This window comes from Alosa alosa, chromosome 3 (assembly GCF_017589495.1).
Source record: "Alosa alosa isolate M-15738 ecotype Scorff River chromosome 3, AALO_Geno_1.1, whole genome shotgun sequence".
Classification (NCBI taxonomy): domain Eukaryota; kingdom Metazoa; phylum Chordata; class Actinopteri; order Clupeiformes; family Clupeidae; genus Alosa; species Alosa alosa.
The window spans coordinates 29,454,263-29,475,974 of NC_063191.1; the positions used below are offsets into that span (position 1 = coordinate 29,454,263).

The window sequence follows — 21,712 nt, forward strand, 5'->3', positions numbered from 1 at the left end:
GGAGGACAGTCCTTCATAAGAACAGCAGGGGAGGAGGTGAGACGCAAGTCTTAAGATCTCCAGCAGGTGTAATAGGTCTCACTTTAAATATGGCACTTATTAAAGGCATTGTCCACGCTAGGAATTGTGGGCCAAGCAGAGAGGATTACATATTACTTGACAGTATCGACATAAGAGTGACATGACACTGTCATGAACGTGTCATAAACAAGTCATAAACGTTTATGACATAACGCTTCTGTTATTAAGTGACATTCGGTTTTTGTCATAACGAGTTAGGGTTAGGATTAGGTTTAGAGTTATGGTTAGGGTTAGGTTTCATGTGTTCATGACAGTGTCATGTCACTCTTATGTCGATACTGTCGAGTAAAGTGTTACCCAAAACTTTAACAGTGGTACGCCGTGCTACATTTCATCACAGTCTGCAGATTCTGAATCATTTGGATGAAAAGTTCTATACTAATTCGGATAGGAATATCATACAGTGCCAATTTGCCAACTGCATCCACTGTAAATTACATAACCACCTATTCTACCCTATTTCTACGGCATGATTTTTAGATACAGGATCCAATTCTGAAAGTCACTTTATCATAATAATGAATGAAAACAAGGCTGCCAAAGCTGTTTTTAATCCTTTTATTAAATCCACACAAAACAAGAGGCCAAATCAGGCAGATTTACATCCAGCGGGGCTGGATAATTGACTCGGAGATGGCAGAAACATAACTTTTCAGCATTTATAGTATAATAATTTGGTTGCCTGAGGAAAAGCCAGGGGCTCGAAACGTTGCACGCATAATAAAAAAACTTCCATGGGAGCTATATGGTGTGCGGATCACTCTCTTTTACTTTTGAACTCTTTCCTCTGATCCAGCACCCATCCGAAAAGGTGAAAAGGGATGTGCGCGGTCACACGTTTACTTTACTAGTATAATACACAAACCATCTCTCTGGGCTGCTTCTCTTATAGACCCCACACACACACACACACACACAATTTTGACAAATGTATTATTTATCTCCATACTCCAAACGCACATTCCAGCAATAAACTAGCCTGGGCCCAGTTTCCCGATAACGACGGAGACACGCTCTTACGAGGGTTTTCTACGATTCATCTTACGATCGTTCGTTTGGTTTTTCCGACTGTTTCCCGAACATGCTCGTAGCGTGAACGCGCGTGCACTGCTCTTAAGATGCTCTTAAGGGGAGCTGTCCACGTTAATAGTTCTGAAATATCCTCTAATTTGATGGTGATGTCAGGTGACTGCACGTCACAACCAGGCCTACCATTCAAACTTCGGATCTACACATTAATTCACATCAATACGGAAATAGAAACACTTTGACATCTGCATGTAAGCATCCCAAGTAGCCTAGTCTAGGTTATATACCACACACAAACATAAATAATTGTAATTATTTAAGATTAGATTGTTGCACAATGCAATAATCTTTCGCGGTGTCACTTAAGAACACGTTTGAAGATAAGAAAGAAGTCGAGTAAGAAAGTGAGGAAATGTGTAGGCTTAGATTTTGATGCAGTGGCCTACAGACTAAACCACATGTTCCTTTCTCTGCTTTTACCTCAAATGCCTAATGCAATGTATCCCTCACTTAGCAAAGAATAGGCCTACAATAATGGCACTATTCTGGCAACGTCTCGTTTCATAACTTGATTGCATTTTTGTCCGCTTTTTATCACATTATAATGAACATTAAATGTAGGCTATGCTATTTTGCACGCTAAAATCTGATTCATCACAAGTAGGCCTAAACACAATAAAGAATGGGAACGTAAATTGGATTATGTATTCTAAGTTGTAATTCCTCTGTATGTCCTGTTGGTGACCTCAGTGAGAAGTAGCCTACTGTTAAGACGCTCTTAGCCGGTAACGAGAACTCTGGAGCACTTGAAGATCTACGAGTGTTTTCACGATGCTCTTAAGCTACGATGGTTTCGGGAAACAGTCGGTAAATCTTAAGACGTTCGTAAGAGGGACTTTACGACGCTCTTTGGCTTAAGATGCTTTCGGGGAACTGGGCCCAGAGCTATTTGGACCAATCAAAATTGGGCTTTACAATAATGGACAGGTGAGCAACAGTGCCTCGTCTATCACGTCATCTGAGCACACTTAGATTGATTTTGTTTGCACACTGTGGCTAGAAGGAGACAGATGGCTTCTAAGACCCCATATGGAAAATGCACATATATATATATATATATATATAATGAGGTTTTATCATTGAAAACGATTATTTCTGAAAACGTTTGCCAAAGTTGATATGTGGGAAAACTCATGGTTTCACTTTCATCAAGGGAAAACAGCGTGTTGCATTGTGATATGTTCCCTCGTTCGTTTGAAATCTCTGATTGGCCACCTGTTTGCTCGATGGATTTGCGACACCCTTCCCCAGCTGTTTATAACATGTTTGCAGCATCGGTGTTCAACGGAATTATTTTTAAAAACGGAGGGGAAATATCCGTTTTTCCTAATAGCCTACCCTGCTACGCATATTTTTAAAACAATCAGTGTTATTATCTTAATAGTCTGGGAAGTTTAAAATACACAGCTCAAAAAAAATTAAGGGAACACTTACAGTTTTCCACAATTGTTAAAACACATTTTTGAAACCTTCCACCCTTTCCTCCATTTTCAAACTACATTCACAGAATGCCTGACAGTTCTTGCAAAATAAAACAATGGCTTCAAAAGTTGTACTTGTGCTCAGAACCAAACAGTGTCAGAGTACTGATCCAGTGTAGGATTGAAGTGTTTTTTTGAGCAGTATTATGATGGTGGACAGTGCATGGGTCAGAAGTTGTGGTCCGATATCTGGAAGCCTGATTTCACTTTTTGGCCACTATTTGGCCCCCCTCACTTTGAAAATATCTTCTGTGCCCCTCATTAAACCAACCAAATTCACAATGGACCTATACCAGATTAACTGTAAAAGTTGATCTGATCAATGAAATTCATTATTTAACTGTTCAAATGCAGAGACATACAACATTTAAGAAAACTTCAAGGAAAACTTTGGGGGCCTGGCTCAACATTTTTGGGAATTCACTCTCTTTAGTATAGTTTAGACGTGGAAGGCATATACAGTAGCACAGACATAAAGCTGTCCTCAAAAACGGTGTGACAATACAGGGATTACAAGATTCTGTGGTGGAGAAGGTAGAGACTGAGTATGCAACAACTGTTGCATGCAGGTTCTCCACCAATCACAGCTCTATGGGAGAGTGCTAACGGGAAAGGTGCTGTTGAAACAAGCTCATTTGACATCTCGGCTAGCTGGCACGGAAATAAGAGATACACTTTACTATCCTGTATCAATAAAAAGCCAAACAGTCCAATGAAATAAACTAAAAAATGCTTTGCCATTAATATATTTAAAAGTATAATTCCCAGCCTGCCCAAACTTTGTAGGATAGAAGATAAACAAGACAAGACAATAATCAGTATGACCATACCATTACAAGTTTGTACAGCAAAACATTGCTTCCCAGATAATGAGACTTCAGGCTGTAAAGCTAAAGTAATATCAAGGGCTGAAAAAATAAGAAGACATAGATATTCATGATATAGACAAGGTTTGAACAAAATTGTGCCATAGACTCCATGGTCGTTCTGTTTTCCATCACACGATAATCTATCATTGGAATTTGCAGGGAATAATTTGCACATTAGCGTACGAGAGATACCAGCAAATTGTGTATCTTATATTGGAAATAGAGGGTGGGAATATACAGTGCCTATAAAAAGCATTCACCCCCTTGGATATTTCCCCTTTTACTGCTTTTATACATTTGTATATTGTAGATCAATTTTATTTGGCCCTTTTTTACAATCATCTACAAAAACCTCTTTAATGTCAAAGTGAAAGCAAATTTCTACAAAGTAATGTTAAATAATTAAACATACAGTATATAATCCAAAATAAGCTATTGCATAAATATATTGTAGTGGTTGGGAACCCCTGGCCTAATAAGACCGGCTGTGTTCTCATGAACTTGAACTGTCAGTTTAGTTAGATAGGCCTGTTTAATTAAGGATCCGTCACATATGAAGTTGAGATTAGAGATTAGTTTGAATAATAAACTGAAACCTCTCTGAACTCCAAATATCAATTCATCAAATTACTTTAATGTTTTTATAATTTTATAATCACTAATAACAAAATGTAACAGCACTAAACACACACTATACAGCAATCTGGGCGAGAAAGTCAGAGAAAACAAATCACAATTAAAACACATAAAGATAAATAAGTAAAATAGGGGGAAAAACAAGCTTTACTTGATGATAATATTATTTATGGGGCACTAGTCAGTTCAAATTGAATAAAATGCAGGAAATGAGACCAGACCTGGTAGAATGTTCAAATGAGGCTGTGTGTGGCATTCTTTTCCATTGTCTAAGAATGATTCTTACTGCAGTGATAAGCTCAGCTAGTGTCAGAGCGGACTCCGCTTTAGAAACCCCTGGTTGCAAAAGGGACCCATCTCCAAGTAGACACAGCAAGGGAGACTCTGGCAATGGTGTGGCTAACCAACCAGGGGCAATCCCACAAAAGATGAAGGTAGGAGCCTGTGTCATTCATACACTTCTAACACAGATTGTCCTTCATCAATCCGTTTTATGAAGCTTGACTGGTGTATAGTAAATTCCTGTGAATAACCTTTTAATATGTGAATTTGCTAATCGCATCCCTCACCGGCCACCCTGCATTTTAGACCACCTTTTCCCATGCCTACTAAATTACGTTAATGTTACAATGACATTATATATTAACACCCTGCCATTACATGTTAATGATAGGCTATTTGCACCCAATGTCGCCTAGGTATTTTGGCTATGGCCAGTAACTGTCCTGATAGTTTTTCATTAGTTTTAGGACGGCACTGCAGAATGTCCCATTCTTATGATAAAGAGATGTGTGTATTTGAAGGGTTCAGATGCAAAAGCCTCTAAATGCCACCTATGTCAAAAATGAGATAAAGATGGTGAGGGGATGCTCTTCACACATAGTATACGCTAATCAAATAATTTAACTTCTAAACCTCCTAAATACCACTATCTTCCTGGTCTGAAATATCGATTTATAGGCAAAAACCTATAGGAGTCTGAATTTAAATGCTCATTTAAAAGAAAAGTGGTCAGACGGATTTCGAGGGTTTTGCATCTGAACTCTTCATTTATTTGCCTATAGACAGATCAGAATCTAATTTGGGGTTGCATGTGATTGTTTTTTTCAATTCACTTCAACAGAGGTCTTGGCTAGGACGTAGGCTATACTTAATCGTTATTGTTACCGCTTCGCTGCCAAACTTGCACCCATGATGTAAAACACATTCGGTTATGGGCGAAAGTAAAATGGCCACCATTGCTGGCATGAGGGGTTTTGTGGCTCCATATTCAGGGACATACAAGACTGTACAAGAGTACCAAATGTCATGCTTTCATGAGTGACTGAGTGTCATTTACATATCAACAGGCCTAAACATTGTCATAACAACATTAAAACATTGCTATACTTTCCCCCCATCTTTTATCCAAAGGAAGCCGATTTGTGTGCCAAAGTTGGTCCCATCTCGAACATGAGAGAAGAACATGTCTGAGTGGCAAGAGGTGCACAGTGTTACACTTGGAATGTCTGTAACAGTGTCATCATGAATGTGCTCAGAGACGAGCCCCTCTCGCTCCAGCAGAACTCTGAAAGTTAAAACACATTTACAAAATGATTTAAAAAAAGACTTTCTTATTCAACAAATGAATGAACCTAATTTGGGGTAGGTTGGATGTATGTTGTTTATATTCTTCTGTTTCTTTTTGTATTTCTAACAATCAAATTTGATTAATTGTCTTGTGACAGTGGGGAGTGGGGACTTTATTAGGAGTCATTTGTCTTCTTGACCTGCAAATAACCATCATAGATAAACACTCATTGCATGGTGGTTTACCTTGTAGCCAGCCTGATATTGATGAAGGGCTTTGGTGTCTCATCTTTCCTGACACAATGTGGGTGAATGGAATGGAACTCTTTGGCTGACTCCTGGTCAAGCTTGAAGCAGCAGGAACCAACAGATGGACCAATCACAGCTAAAATATTTTCCGTCTTACTACCAAATCGTGACACCATGGCATTTACTGTTGCCTTAGCAATCCCCATTAGTGTACCCTTCCAGCCTTCATTAATGGAGGAGAGCATACCGAAAAACAGAAGAAAAAAAACACTGGATTATGCAAATTATGTTGAATTAAATATTAACTTTTGCCTTAAAAGTATAAAACAAATTGATGGTTAAGTTGAACCAAAATCAATTATTTGTCAAGGCTTGGTGACTGCTAAAATATATGGCCTTACTGGAGAAAATATCCACATGAGACTTTTGGTGTCAAAACCAATCCAATAGCCTTTACATTTTGGCAAATGCAGAAAACTGTCCCTCGTGATCCCTATTACCTTATGAAAATGATGTACTTCCCAATTCACCAGACTAACTCTGCCACAATGCTTGGTAACTTCAACAAAGAGTGAGTGAATAGTTTTGAAATAGTCACCTGCGTGAGCCACTCCAATAACTTTTTCTACAGGGTCGGTGAAGAGTAGTGGCATGCAGTCAGCACCTGGTGCTGCTATGACAACGTTGACTTGATTGGTAACAATTCCATCATAGCTCTCAGGTGCTTCTTCTCCGATCACCCACACATCACTGGCATGATTTGTCTAGAAAAAAAAAAACATTAAGTTGTCATTTCTTCAAAGATTTACTGTACACAAACATTAATTGTTGTTGCTTCCGGTTCATAGACTTCTGGTTCCTCATATCCACACTTAGTTGGCCTTTTGTTATGGTGCCCCTACTTCCTGGAATAATCTTCAATGTAACATAAAAATGAAAACTCTACTTTCCTATAATCAATTCAGGGCCCAGTTTCCCGATAACGACGGAGACACGCTCTTATGGGTTTTCTACGATTCATCTCACGATCGTTCGCTTGGTTTTTCCGACTGTTTCCTGAACATGCTCGTAGCGTGAACGCGCGTGCACTGCTCTTAAGATGCTCTTAAGGGGAGCTGTCCACGTTAATAGTTCTGAAATATCCTCTAATTTGATGGTGATGTCAGGTGACTGCACGTCACAGCCAGGCCTACCATTCAAACTTCGGATCTACACATTAATTCACATCAATACGAAAATAGAAACACTTTGACATCTGCATGTAAACATCCCAAGTAGCCTAGTCTAGGTTATATACCACACACAAACATAAATAATTGTAATTATTTAACATTAGATTGTTGCACAATGCAATAATCTTTCGCGGTGTCACTTAAGAACACGTTTGAAGATAAGAAAGAAGTTGAGTAAGAAAGTGAGGAAATGTGTAGGCTTAGATTTTGATGCAGTAGGCCTACAGACTAAACCACATGTTCCTTTCTCTGCTTTTACCTCATAGGCCTAATAAAATATAGCCTTCACTTAGCAAAGATAATGGCAAACTATTCTGGCAACGTCTCGTTTCATAACTTGATTGCATTTTTGTCCGCTTTTCATCACATTAGTATGACCATTAAATGTAGGCTATGCTATTTTGCACGTTAAAATCTGATTCATCACAGATAAACACAATAAAGAATGGGAACGTAAATTGGATTATGTATTCTAAGTTGTAATTACTCTGTATGTCCTGTTGGTGACCTCAGTGAGAAGTACTGTTAAGACGCTCTTAGCCGGTAACGAGAACTCTGGAGCACTCGTAGATCTACGAGTGTTTTCACAACGTTCTTAAGCTACGATGGTTTCGGGAAACAGTCGGCAAATCTTAAGACGTTCGTAAGAGGGACTTTACGACGCTCTTAGGCTTAAGATGCTTTCGGGAAACTGGGCCCAGATCTGTAATCACAAACCTTCCTATGTCAAATTGTACCTGTTTTATGTAAATGTTATTTTATTATTGTTATTATTTTATTGTGAATATTTTCAGTATTTTTATTTTTCCCTTCCTCCTTAATAATGTTATGTAGGTTATCTTATTATTTGTTTTCTTTTGTTTTATTTACCACAATTTTTATACTATATCTCTTTTCATTGTTACTGTAATCTCGGCTTCACTGAAAATGAGGACTACCAGCTCAATTAACCTCCGAGAATAAATAAAGATTGAATGGATGAATGAATGAATGAATGAATGGTTAGGTCTGCTTCACTATGACATGGACTGATTTAGAGAAAGCTAAAGGAGGTACACAACACTTCTACAAATCATCAAACACAAATTATCTACAAAATTATACCTCATATATCAGATATTCTAAGGATAAGAACTGACAGAATAAATCTGCAGTGAGATGAACGATTGCTCATACTTTAAAAGATTAGGCCATTAAAAATAATGTTTTCTGGGCACACATTTCAATGCGACTGAAGGCAAATTTACAGAGGCTAACCCTCTCACCTTTACCAGGTGGAACTGGTGAGGCTGAAAGCCCATCTGGAGTCCAAGACGCCTGATGTTCTCATTCACAACCGCCTTGGGGTCTCTCCGCCTGGAGCTGCTGAAGAGGTTGAGTGAGCTTAGAGTGCTGATGTAGGAGATTCCTCCCATCCTAGTACTGAAACCATGGGAGAAGCAGTCTAGAGGACAGAGAGGACTTGCTTTAAAAACAATATTATATAACATATCACAAAGGAATATAGTCATATAAACATAAATCAACCAGATTTTTTTTTTCCTCAGGATAGGCTATGGCGTATAGGCTATGGCGATATCATTATTTGATGTTGTGTGATCTTGAGAATCAAGAGTAGCCTAAGTTAGCCTATATTCTACCCAAACGTCTAACTATTCTTCCCAAATTAAATTGAAAGCGCTAATAATGATCATATAACTCACCAGGCACCAGGGAGGATTTAAGGACCGTAATTTCACCAACTGCTGGGAGCTGTCGAAGAAATGTACCCACTTCTTCTGTCACGTCTGTGATCTCTCTAGAGGTAAGGTTTGGCCTAGCACTACCGAAAGTGCTCGGATCTTCGAACACGGTGACATATTCAAAGAGGTACACAGGTGTAAAGAGAAGTTCTTGGTATTTTTGCAGGATAATCATCCGATTATGAGACGTAATTACCACAATATTGCTCAAGTCCAGACTATCCAATTCTCGCTTGATTGTGTAGAGCAAAGCAGAAACTGAGCTGTCCAGTAAGACACGAATCTGTTTCCTTAAGCTGACAAATTTCTCAGGTGTTATGCCTAGAGCACTTGAGCTCTGCTGCAGACAACCAATGAGGTAAACAGGTTCGTGCATTTCATCAGCCTGACCAAGAATCATTGATATCTTTCCTGTAAATGCTTCAAAACAAGCCTTACTGTACTCTGAACTAGGATCGCTGCCAAGATCCACGACAATAACTTTAGCCATGCGGTCGGGTATTTACTAAGCACAAGCGAAGGCGGAGGGAGCAAAATATTCAAGCGTCAACAGGCTATGTCGCTTACTTGCTTTACCTGAACGATTAGACTTATGACTTCAAAAAGCTCTTTTACCTTAGAAAACAATGTAGCCTACCGGAGAGCCTGCAGTGTAGAGGACAAGCTCAAAACTTCCTGAATGACGTCGTACCGCCGTGTACCTCAGTGGAAACTCCAGATCATGAGACAAACAAGGCTCAAGGAAGATAAACAAGGCTGTGTTTCATAACATCGTATTGTTATACCGGTACTCCAGCAAAGCAATGCACTGTATTGTTATCAAGGGAAATTTCATATCACTCAAGTAGTCCGTCACTTCTTGCAGTGGAACTTCATTCAAAAGTGAAAGCAGACAGTTGATCAGCTCCAGTGTTGGGAGTAATTCATTACAAAACTAATGTAATTACAGTAATGCATTGCTTTTTGCTGTAATGCAGTAATGTAAGGCATTACCAATACAATTTCAGTAATATTTTACTCGGTACAATTCTCAGTAACTGAAATTACTTTGCTTTTTAACCTTCTAACACTGTTCCGGTCAAAAATGACCGATTTACACATTCCCTGTATCATATGGCATTTTTTATCAGATTGCCTCAAGATCTTATGATATCCTTCACAAAAGGCTTTTAAACACATAGCATTTGTTGTGACTACTTTCTTTGAATTTTGAGTGATTTTTTCAACTTAGAAACACTTTTTTTGTTCACGGTCAAAAATGACCACCATAGGAAATGATTGGGAAAAAGTATAATTTTCATCCAGGAGATAAAAGACATCTCTTTACACACACTCCTACAACTTACCACCAATGTTCCCACACACATGCATGCATGCACACACAGAAGCTGCACACCCACCCACACACACACACACACAAACAGACACACATAAAGTACACACACATGTACACCCACTCACAGACACACACACACACACACTCAGTACATGTTGTCAGTTCATGTTGTCATGTTGCCACTTGTGCGTGTGAACCACCAATGTTCACACATATGCATTCACGCACATACAGAAACACACCCACCCACACACACACAAACAGACACACACACACACACACATGTACACCCACTCACACACACACATACACATACACACATTCACACACACAGTTCATGTTGTCAGTTCATGTTGTCATGTTGCCACATGTGCATGTGACCCACTAATGTTTGCACACACATGCATGTACGCACACACAGAAACACTCACACCCACACACACACACATACACACATTTACACCCACTCTCTCTCTCTCTCACACACACACACAGACACACACACACACACAGTTCATGTTGTCAGTTCATGTTGTCATGTGAACCACCAGTAAGTGTTCGCACACATTCACGCACATACAGAAACACACACACCCACACTCACAAACACACATGTTGTAGAGCAGTTAAACTGTCCAGTCAAAATTGACCACGAACAGTAAATTAAGGGGGGTAGCAACGAACAGTGTTTAAAGGTTAATCTAAAATTGAGAAATGCTCAATTGGCACCAGAGAAGATTATCCAAGAATTAAAAAAAGTCATCTATGCTGGTCCTGGAATTTGATTGCCTTGTTTAGATGACTGTAGAAAGGGAATTTGAGTTATCTCTGCCATTCATGCAACAGATCTAACATGGTTAGGCTATACTTCTCATTTCAAGCAGTGAGAATAACTAAAATGTTTCTTTTACAGACAAAGATCATAGCCATTATTCTCAAACTATTTGCATTAAGTCTACACCACTGTAAGTGGAAGGAAAGGCAACCAGCAATGATGAGAACCATATAAAGTCAACATACAATTTCACTATGGCTATATTTTACCATGGCTATATTTTACTATATTAAGTTGTGAGTGACCTTTGGCCTTTGGGGCCTACATTGTCCCATGAGCCATAACTGCAACCATTATATTGTTCTTTTGTTAGCCTTAAGCCTAGCTCAGTCATTATGCCATACCACATCCCCTCCTGCCGTGTAATGAGCTGCATTAAACACATGAAGATCTATTGAGAACACCAAATCCATATTTCCTGTTATTTTGGTGAAAGTAATGTAAACGTAGTGTAATGCCTTACAATTCAAAGACAGTAATATTGTAACAAATATGTAACAAATTACTTTGAGATGACAGTAACAAGTAATAAATAATGCATTACGCTTTTGAAGTAACTTGCCCAACACTGATCAGCTCTAAAGGGTCATTCCATGTGGTAACTCTATACAAAACATATTGATCTCAATGGTGCATTTTGCCCATGATCAGGGTGGAAAATAAAAAAGAAAGATTTGCATAAGACAAATCAAATTGGTGTTTTTTTAAAAGAAGGGATCATGGATAATAAAGAAAAAAATCTTTAAAAAATCTTTGTATATTTCCACAAGGTGTTTGGGTGCTCTGAAAATGAGAACTAAAATGATTTTTCAGACTTGTGAGGTCTGCTGAAGGGATTTCTTTTTTGTTCATTGCTTTTTGTGAGAGTGTTTCTACTTACCTCAATAAGGAAAATAAATTAAGAGCCTATGTGGAGTACAAATATGTCTTCTGAAGGCCTAAACAGAGCTCAGCCAAAAACTCAAATAACATTTTGATCAGCTTTGAGGGACAGCTATGACCATGTGTAACAGAGGTTGTAATTCGTCCGCCGCTCACGGCCCTCGAACCCGCCACCTCGACACACACCGGCATGGGAGTCGAACGCTCTAAACACTGAGCTAAAAGCCCAGGCTTCCAACTCAGCGGTTAGAAGCGTTCTTAAGGTTAGGGCTGTGAGGATTTACACGGGCAACTAGCACGCTAGCTCAGTTCGCCTCCGTTACACATGCAGGATCATCCAGACCAAACATGACGATTTTGCTACATACTATTCCTATTTATGTACCAGCATGCACAATTTGAGCCTCCTACATAGTTTAGTTCTTGCGCTATGCACAAAAAAAAGAGGCCGAACAAAATCGACACCCCCCTCCCCCCGTAAAACTGTCTCTCATCCATCCATTTCAAACCATTCATTCATCTATTAATCTGTCTATCAACATCCATTAAAGGTGCCCTGCCACACAAAACCATTTTTATTATTTTTTTTATGTGTTAGGTCTATATTTGTTTGTGCTATGTCAGGAATGTGAAAATGAACAGCTACCTCTTCTGTCAGCTCTAGCCACTGAAAAGAAATAAGCGGAGAAATTAGGCCAATTGCAAAAGCTCTTCAGTTTGACGTGGAATTGATGAGCTCATTACTATTCATGAGCTCGCCCAGTTGAGACTGTGCTCACAAAATTTGTTTAGCTCTGTGACAGTTTCCGTAGGCCTATGCAAGGATGGCTGAATGTCAACGGGCTTGTGCACTATGCACGAATAGAACTTCAACGATGCCTTTTACCTAGCATACGCATAAGCAATAGCATAGCAACCACTTTATTTGGCATAGCAACCACCATATGTACCCTAGTGACACCCTAGCACCCATCTTAAATACCCTACCAACAACCTACCAGCCACCACTATAATGTCAACCTAGCAACCAACATGATTACCCTAGCAACCAGCATAGCAACTGCTTTATTTGGCATAGCAACCACCATATGTTCCCTAGAACACCCTAGCAACAATATTAATTACCCCTATCAACAATCTAGCAACCACAACTGTAATGTCAACCTAATAACCACCATAGCAACCAACATGATTACCCTAGCAACCAACATAGCAACCACCGTGTCTACTTTAGCAACACCATAGTAACTATTTCTGCATTATCAGTTTTACTCTATGGTATTTTACATTACCATTTTTACATTTTCATGCACTGGTAATTCCTTGGAATTGCATGTCAAGTTATTATTATTATTATTGTTATTATTTTTATTATGTCTATAATTAACATGTGGTTCAAACTTTGACGTGTAGCTCTTCAATCCAATTAATCTGCTATGATTTTTGTCATATTTGTGTGATTTATACTTTTTGAGATATTTGCCTTATTCACATGGCGGCCAGAACGAGGCTACAGGGTACACTTGCCATCACACTTCAGTCCAGCAGATAGTGGTAATGCACTCTGTTTGCAAACTTGCTTGGAACCGAAGGGTTGATGGTTCGAACCCCCACCAGTAGGAGCGGCTGAAGTGCCCTTGACACGGCACCTTAACCCTCACTGCTCCCCGAGCGCCACTGTAGCAAGGCAGCACACTGCTCCAGGTTAGTGTGTGCTTCACCTCACTGTGTGTTCACTGTGTGCTCTGTGTGTTCACTAATTCACGAATGGGATTAATGCAGAGACCAAATTCCTTGAATACGCAAGTATACTTGGCCTAGAAACCTGATTTACATTTACATATCTACCCTAGCAACACCCTAACAACCATCTCAAGTACCATAGCAAAAACCTAGCAACCACTTTTTATAGGAAACTAACCACTATGTTTGCCCTAGCAACACCCCAGCAACCATCTCAAATACCCTAGCAACAACTGGTAATGTGAGCTGTATCCTGTTTCCTGAAGTCAATAACCAGCTCCTTTTACTGATACTGAGAGAAAGAAGTTTGTGTAACAAGCCTAACCTGTTTTCTGTAAGCGGTCTCATTATTGTTGATGATCAGGGCCATAATGGTGTTGTGGTTAGCAAAACCTTATGAGAATTCTAGACATTGGATTAAAAAAATGTGGTGGTGGTGAGGGCGGTAGGGCTGTAGTGGAACTGGGCTCGCATAGACGTCACCCGCCACATTCAAACCTGCCTCCCCAATTTGCTGTAGGCAGACTGACGCTACAATTGGTCTCAGTAAGTCCCTTTGGATAAAAGCATCAGCAAAACACATACATTTAAAGCAACACCAAAGAGTTTTTTGTACCTTAAAATAATGTTTCCAAAATCGTTTCAGTGGTTCATCAACTCGTAACAGGGTGAACGGCAATTCTGCATTCGCTTCGCGGCCCTCTATCTGCTATAACCGCACTATAGGCTAAGTTAGCCAGATCGGGTAGGGGATATGTAGTTCGATGGAATGAGACATAAGAAACTACAAATTTGACTTGCATCTGATGTCGCAATACATCGTACTTTTATAAGCCATGCAAAATATTCTACCTTGTCTGTGGACATCGTTATTTGCAAAGCCGGAGCTGGATAAACAAATAGCGTGCGTGCGACAGAGGGAAAGTTCTTTGGTGTTGCTTTAAGAAATAATGGGGAAAACATCAGAAAGAAAATTAAGTTATAAGCAGAAAGAAATAAAACATGAAATGTTGCTACAACAATAACAACAAAAACAAATACCAAAGCTATGATTATAATATGCTATGTTTTATATGAAGTTTGCTTCAAACAAATTAACTAATTAGACAGGTGTTGAATGAACCAATTGGTTATCACTCCAAGGGAGTATTCACCGTGATCGCTTCCTTCTGAGGAAAGACAATGCTTCTTGGAGGAGTAAAGCGTTCAAGATAGGGAATAGAGCTGTTAGTTTGATTAAAAATGTAGAGGATGGTGCATTACCTATTTAAAATGACATGGTAATCATCATGACCACCAGGTGGAGCAACGAAACTATGCAGTGGTAACTAAAGCTGAAGTCTTTGCCAGGATATATTATTTTCTCAAATATTGTAGGCTCTGTGCTGGTTAAGACTAATGCATTCACTGCACTAGCACATAAAACAGACATGATCTCAAAAGCATAATGAAGCAACTTAAAAAGTGATAGTTGTATGTAACCTCTCTCTTTCAGCGTCCGTCCGTGTTAGTAATGATGAAAAAAATGGTCAAAAAACTGATGATTGCCCATAAATCATTGTCAAAGTCAAAGTCAAAGTCAAAGTCAGCTTTATTGTCAATTTCTTCACATGTTCCAGACATACAAAGAGATCGAAATATCGGGTATAATGAGGCAGGCAGAAGTTTCCTATTTTTTTTAATGATCTACATGTCATTTTAGCTTTCTAGACGTTGACTTCCCGTCACATTAACTAGCATTAACATTTCAAATAGACAGCTCATTGCTTACGAATGCTCTACAGTGAACACGCTTTTCAACATTTTCACTTGACGCTCAGGTTTGCAAAAAGGAAGAGGATGTTGATCGTGCACGCTGATCCGTGTCGCGCGCCTGAGTCTTGTCACACCGACTGTATGCAAGAGGAAATAGAATCGACTGTGCATGGAAAATAGGCAGCATCATTGCACGGTTGTGTGTCGCTAGATAAGGAATTACGGTCACGAATCGTTTGTTCGATGTGCGTAACTTCTTTCGTCATAACGGTAAGAGACAGATGTATTTTGTTTGAATTTGTGTGTTATGAAGCTGCTGATTGATTTGATGCCTGGATGCTGGGTTACGTTAAATGTGGAGGCATGGAAGAGACTGACCTGGACATTTTACATTGCAATGCATATAAGCAACCCCTCCTTGTTGTTCTGTAGGCTATATAACTTTGCAATGACATAACACACTAGCCTACATATTTGCTCTGTGAGATAAATATACGTTTAGCTCCCGTACAGGTTGCAAAATGACTGCTTAACATGTTGAATGCCCAATTTGGTAGGCTACACTGAAGTAGTGGAATTCGCAATGGAAGTATAGGCTACAGGCAAATTGGCAATATTGGCGTAACATAAAGAAGTGTGGGCGATTATGCTTGCATTCATCGCATGCATTCTTTTCACTTTTTGGAGTTTGCAGTTGTGTAGCTTACATTTAATTTCTCATCCGTCCCCTTTCTGTCTTGTTTATCTTAGTGCGTGAAAGTATGTAAAGCCTTAACTTAAAACAATCAAATTAATTAGCTATTAATAAAGAACACATCCATCTGATTAGGCTATATAATGTATAGCTATGCCAAACGTGGACTGCCATCCAGTGTAATTTAATGACTGAATGAATTTCTGTGAACAGCCGAGATGAGGATTGTGTCGGCTAGGACACTTTGTAAGTGCTTGAGAATTCATCAAGACAAAGGATATTTCATAGACCGATGGCCTACGTCGCAGCAATTTCCATCAATGCAGGCTACAGACGTCCCTTCAATCCTTAACAAAACCCAATTTGTGACGTATGTGAATGGTCCGTTTTATTTTATGTTCTTGGGAGATATCCTGAACAAGGGCCAAGAATAACTATGCATCAGTTCTAAGCGATTAAGGCAAAACAGTTTCATTGCTTTCCTTGCTGGTGTTATGTCTGGATATAACATCACCTGGGCAACCACTTCAGCACCATGGAGAGAGGACAGGCTGCGCGAGAATGGCAGAAGGATCTGTGTTCCACCGATAGTGTTACTTAAGTGAACCACCTGGAATTTGGTGTCCTGATTTTCTTAGGCTATTAAATTGCCAAACATCTATGTATCTATCTAATACCATCTATCATGGTATTAGCCAAATTAGGCTTCATTATTTTAATGCAAGCCGTTTTGTGGCACTGGTCATTAGGCCTAACTACAGTTAGCCTACTAATTATAGCCTATAGCTATTTTTAAGGTATGCTACTAATATAAAAATGTGTGTTTTGGAATTTTGAAAAAAAAAAACTGTCATTGTGTGGCAGTCATGGCACCAAAATGTTTGCAACTAGATATGCTACATACAACAGAAAGTGAGGATGTATGTTCATCTATGTCTGAATGAAGATGTAAAGACTTTTTTAACAAACAGTTTTTTTATAAATGCAGTGACATATCAACACATTTTGTTGAAATCCACGTGATCAAGTCCTGTTATCAGTGACAAAGCATCCTGATACAGGGAAACACTATTTATATTGGGATTTTTTGTTCCTGCTATGCCAACATACATGCACAAAAGGGCTGTTGTAGTGGTGGTGGATATATCACAAATCAGCATTGACCGAGAAGACAAAACTCATACGGTCAGTCAAAACCTTCCTCTGGACTTGCAGTTGTATTTCAGTTATTTAAAAATAAAAAAGAAACAACCTGGTAACTCTGTCACAGTTCTTCAAAATGTAAACTACTGTTGATAAATGCTGTGGCATTTTGATTTAAAGCATCATATTTAAGTGGATATGGATTTCAAAGCTCATTACTTCATCTGCTTAAATGTGAAATCCTTTTCTCAGACACACACTGAAAAGCAGCAGTGAAAAAAGACACCAAGCAGTGTTTTCCATCGATCTCAAATATGTACAATTAGTTCATTGTGCTGCTCTGCAGAAATAATGTGTTGGCTGTTTTATGCTTTATTTTGAATTCATAGACAGTGTGTCAATCAATGCACATGCAAAAAAAAAGCAAAACACGTTGACAAGTTGCTTCTTTTCTTCAATTCATCCTGATAAATGATTTTTTTCAGCTACCTCAAAAAGTCGGGACTCATTTGTGGAAGCTAGAGTGGAGGCTTGGTTTTGTTTCGCTTGAAACACGTCACTTGTGAGGCTGGATGGTGATGTGATTGGTCTTGGCATTTGTGTCGCTGCATCACAGACATCTGTATTCTATGTTGCAGTCAGCAGCAACACAGATGAATCTGTGATTGCACATTGTGTACATTAGAATGTGTCCCGATACAGCCTAGCCTTTCAGCTCAGGGGCTATAGAAATACTGTTTGGTTCTCTTGCCATATAAAAGATGTTTTTTTCTAGAGATAAAGCCAACTATTGTAGTCAACTGATATTCAAGGCAGTGGGTTTCACAGCAGATTGTCAATGAAACCAAAGTACGTGAGCAAAGGGTACAGTAGTCTACTAGGTATCCATTTAATGCCACCAGTGTGAGATAAACTCCTAATAAGCCCATGTATGAACGTGTGCTTTCATTATGATATTTGAATATTATGATGATATTTTCATACAGAATCGATATCAGCCCATTATGCAGTATATCTCACTCTGACTATGTCTTCACAAGTCTGTTATAAGTCTTGGTTATATTCTTTTGTTCTCCAAAATGGCTTGAGTCCATTAACAAATCCTGGCACTGGCAGATGGTTTGAAACCCTTGCGAAGTGGAGCCACATGACCTCAATTATGTTTTCATTTGTCTTTAGAGGTGTGTTTAGGGAGGCCTTTGGTAAATGTGGGGGATAAACGGTCTTGTCACAGATAAGAGGCAGAGCCCTTCATCTTAACCTCACCATGGTCTGACTGCAGAGGGCTTGCTGAGCACACTCACACATCACCAGTCACCACCACACATACATGCTCATACATACCCTGTATCCACATGCCAACACGCAAACAAGCACACAGACACATTAACACAGACAGATTACAAAGTAACATTCACCCTGCATGAAGTCATTCAGAGAATAGGTTTCTGTAGCTGACTTCCATTCATCCATATGGCCCTTGCCATATGTTGCTGTATAGCCTCTGCCATATTATGGCGGATAGAAGTTGTCCGGTTGTACAATATTTGAAGATGTGGTTTCCCAAGAAAACTAAATACTACCATAGGTGTGTGTATATTCAGTTCTTCTTTCATTCAGCATTCTGCTGGGGAGCCCAGTCTACAGTATTGTGTCTGCATTCATAATGGATTCTGTTTTATGGGAGATGGTGTCTGTACACTGATGATTTTTTCTCCAGCTTATTTGAAGGGAACAACAGACAGGTTAGCTTTAATCTGTCTTGTTATTACAAGAGTGAGGAGGAACATGTGAGTGCTTTGATGTGATGTTTCATAGTAAAGCTCATCCACAGTGCCTGATGGGGCATCCTCCATCACGCTGTATGCCAGCCCATCTGTATTCTCAAGGACAGACTCGTCCTGCCTCTTCCTCTTCCACTCAAGGTCTTAGAGAAGAGGATGGGGGAGGGGACGATTGACCCTAGAAAATCACATTGAGCTACGAGAGCAGTCCCGTACTAGCATGTCTGTGTAATTGGTCTATTTATCTATCTATCTATCTATCTATCATATATATATAAACAAATTTAGGTCAGTTGACAAATATAAGAAACATAAAGTCCAATGGTATATATTAAATCGATACCTCTTTTAGTTCTGATGTAGCTTGTAAATTATCTTGAAGGCTATGCTACAATCTGACTGATTTTGTTCCTTTTCTTTCATTATATTTCCCAGGCAAACTGCCCTTGTCTGTGACTAGATGAGGGCTATTATTCTGGAGTTAAAATGAAGGAATACAAGAAAATTGCCAAAATATTATATGTCAGATCTAGCTCAAGGTGAAGGTGAGGTAAACATTTTTGTGACGTTTGATGTGAAGATGTTTGTAGGCTGAATCTGTTCCATTCCCTGCAAAACCTGATGAAACCAGGGACTGCCTCATTTCCCTGGCCAATCAAGCACAGTCCCATTATGTACACACTCTTAGCTTACCTTCAAGCATGAAGGAGTGACAGCGCTTGGTGAGAAAGTCTATTGTTTCTTTCTGTAATGTTCTCAGACTTCAGACTCAAATCTCACCCTGGGGAAAGAACCAGCCCTAAGAACCAGATTTTTCCTGCAGTTTTGAATAAAATATTCACCACCACGGCTTAGTGATTTAACAGCTTATTTCTCTTCCAATTGCAATTTCTCTTAAAGGATTTCGACAATTGAATTAATTTGGGCGGATATCATTGCTACGGTTTTAGTCATTATGGTGCTTATATTGGATTACCTCATTTTCATTATACCAAAAATTACATCAACATTTAAAGTCCAGAGTTGTCCATTCCATTTCACATGTGCAGTCTCCCATGATACTAGAACGTTTAGACACTACATGCCTTAAGGAACCAAGAAAATCTCAGAAGCAATCACACTGTGCCTCCCTCCAGAAGCTGCTCTTGCAATGGTGTTTACTGTTCTTCCATTAAAGATTTATCAGCCATCTCTCAAGAGCCTGAAATATATCCCCTCTCCTTGGTGTTCATCCTTCCTAAAGTGTAATGCTTGTGTGAAATTTGTATCCAACATCAGTCTGTCTCCATATCTGTGTAGAGTGTCATCCCCTCAGACACATTCTAGACTGACCATACACATAAAGACACACACACCCATATGCTAAGAATAGGCTATCATAAACATAACTGACACAGCATGTATAGTCAGTGGAGAAATTACATTAACACAACTTTAAACAGTATACTTTGTTAAGGTTTAAATTGTTTCCCATGCTCTCTGATGCTAATGTAAACAGGACAAGTGGTATCCAGAAGAAAGGGAGGCCGTTATTTCACTGGAACAACTGGGCCGCTGGGAGTGAAATGTATTATCCCATTTATTGGAAAGAACCTCTGTCCAGTCCTGTGGGATTTAGTGAGATGGGGGAGAAGGGGGAGGGGCAGGCACGGAGCTATTTTTCCCCCAGTAGAAACATCCCTTATTACCATGGTACATCTGATCATCATTTTGTTGCAACATTTTACATAGAATAAGGTGATGTCTATCTATAAAGTGAGAAGAATCTGCCTGTGTGTGTTTTTTCACTACTAAAGATATTGTGACATTAACTGACACCTGAAGTAGTGTGCTTATGGGCATATTTTGTATGGACACTATTGTGCAATAACTGTAATTTCAGAAATATTCTAACAACCTACAAAAACATGGTTTGAAAACATCCAATGGAGGAGCAGTTTTAGGTTCTTTCATTTTACACTTCTAATTGCAGTCATGATCGCTGATATTAATATTTAAATGTGGGCTTAGAGTGCCTCAGTTCCTCTAATGAGGTCCATTCCAGTTGCATAATAGCATTGGTTCAAAAGGGAGCTGTAGTATTAGCACATAAAATAAGAGTAAGAGAGTGGATTTCTTGATGGCAGTTTTTTGCTGTTATGTTACCTGATATGAATATGCAGGAACTCTTCTGATGCATACTGCAGTCTAGGGGTAGCTGATAGCAATGATCACTCACAGCCCTGGAGCTGAATGGTGAAATGAAAGCATATTACACATGCACATCGCAGCACATATAAACCATTGATTTAAACACTGCACCTTTAATTGTTATGTAAAATTAAAGATGTAAGTAGATGTAAAGATCTACTGTACTGCTATTCAGCAAAAAGTGTGACAACTTTTTCCATTTCTTAACAGTATTGAAACAGCAAAGAACTGAGCTGCATGAGCTGGGCTGTCTTTTCTAAAACAATATGGAACTCATTCAGCACATTTCAGTGGCTTGATTTCCCTTGAGTGTGTGAATCCCTAGATTAAGCACACAATGTCACATCATTTTGATTACTAGTTTACTTATTCATGTTCACTGATATTCTAAATGAAAGAGTA

The 21,712-nt window shown here is 39.1% G+C and overlaps 2 protein-coding genes across 8 annotated transcripts in view; one reads left to right on the forward strand and one right to left on the reverse strand.

The window, feature by feature from the left end:
- Window positions 1-5,148: 5,148 nt before the first annotated feature.
- On the reverse strand, window positions 5,149-9,598 carry lacc1 (laccase (multicopper oxidoreductase) domain containing 1). 2 transcript variants are annotated; one of them, XM_048239518.1, is made up of 5 exons: window positions 8,910-9,598; window positions 8,478-8,650; window positions 6,573-6,738; window positions 5,972-6,197; window positions 5,149-5,723 (listed from the first exon to the last, which is right to left on the reverse strand). In XM_048239518.1, exons 1-5 carry the CDS (start codon window positions 9,436-9,438, stop codon window positions 5,540-5,542), a joined length of 1,278 nt encoding a protein of 425 aa, XP_048095475.1. In that variant the 5' UTR covers window positions 9,439-9,598; the 3' UTR covers window positions 5,149-5,539. The 2 variants fall into 2 exon arrangements, with proteins under 2 accessions (XP_048095475.1, XP_048095474.1); XM_048239517.1 differs by having other exon boundaries at window positions 8,472-8,650.
- A 6,009-nt stretch (window positions 9,599-15,607) lies between these two features.
- The window catches only part of enox1 (ecto-NOX disulfide-thiol exchanger 1), a 65,501-nt gene continuing 59,396 nt past the window's right edge, over window positions 15,608-21,712 (forward strand). For 4 of the 6 annotated variants that reach the window (XM_048238747.1, XM_048238749.1, XM_048238746.1 and 1 more), the window contains exon 1: window positions 15,610-15,769. The gene's annotated coding sequence lies outside the window, so the exon portion shown is untranslated. Of the gene's footprint in view, window positions 15,770-21,712 lie in introns of all 6 variants that reach the window. The other 2 variants (XM_048238751.1, XM_048238750.1) reach the window with 2 other exon arrangements.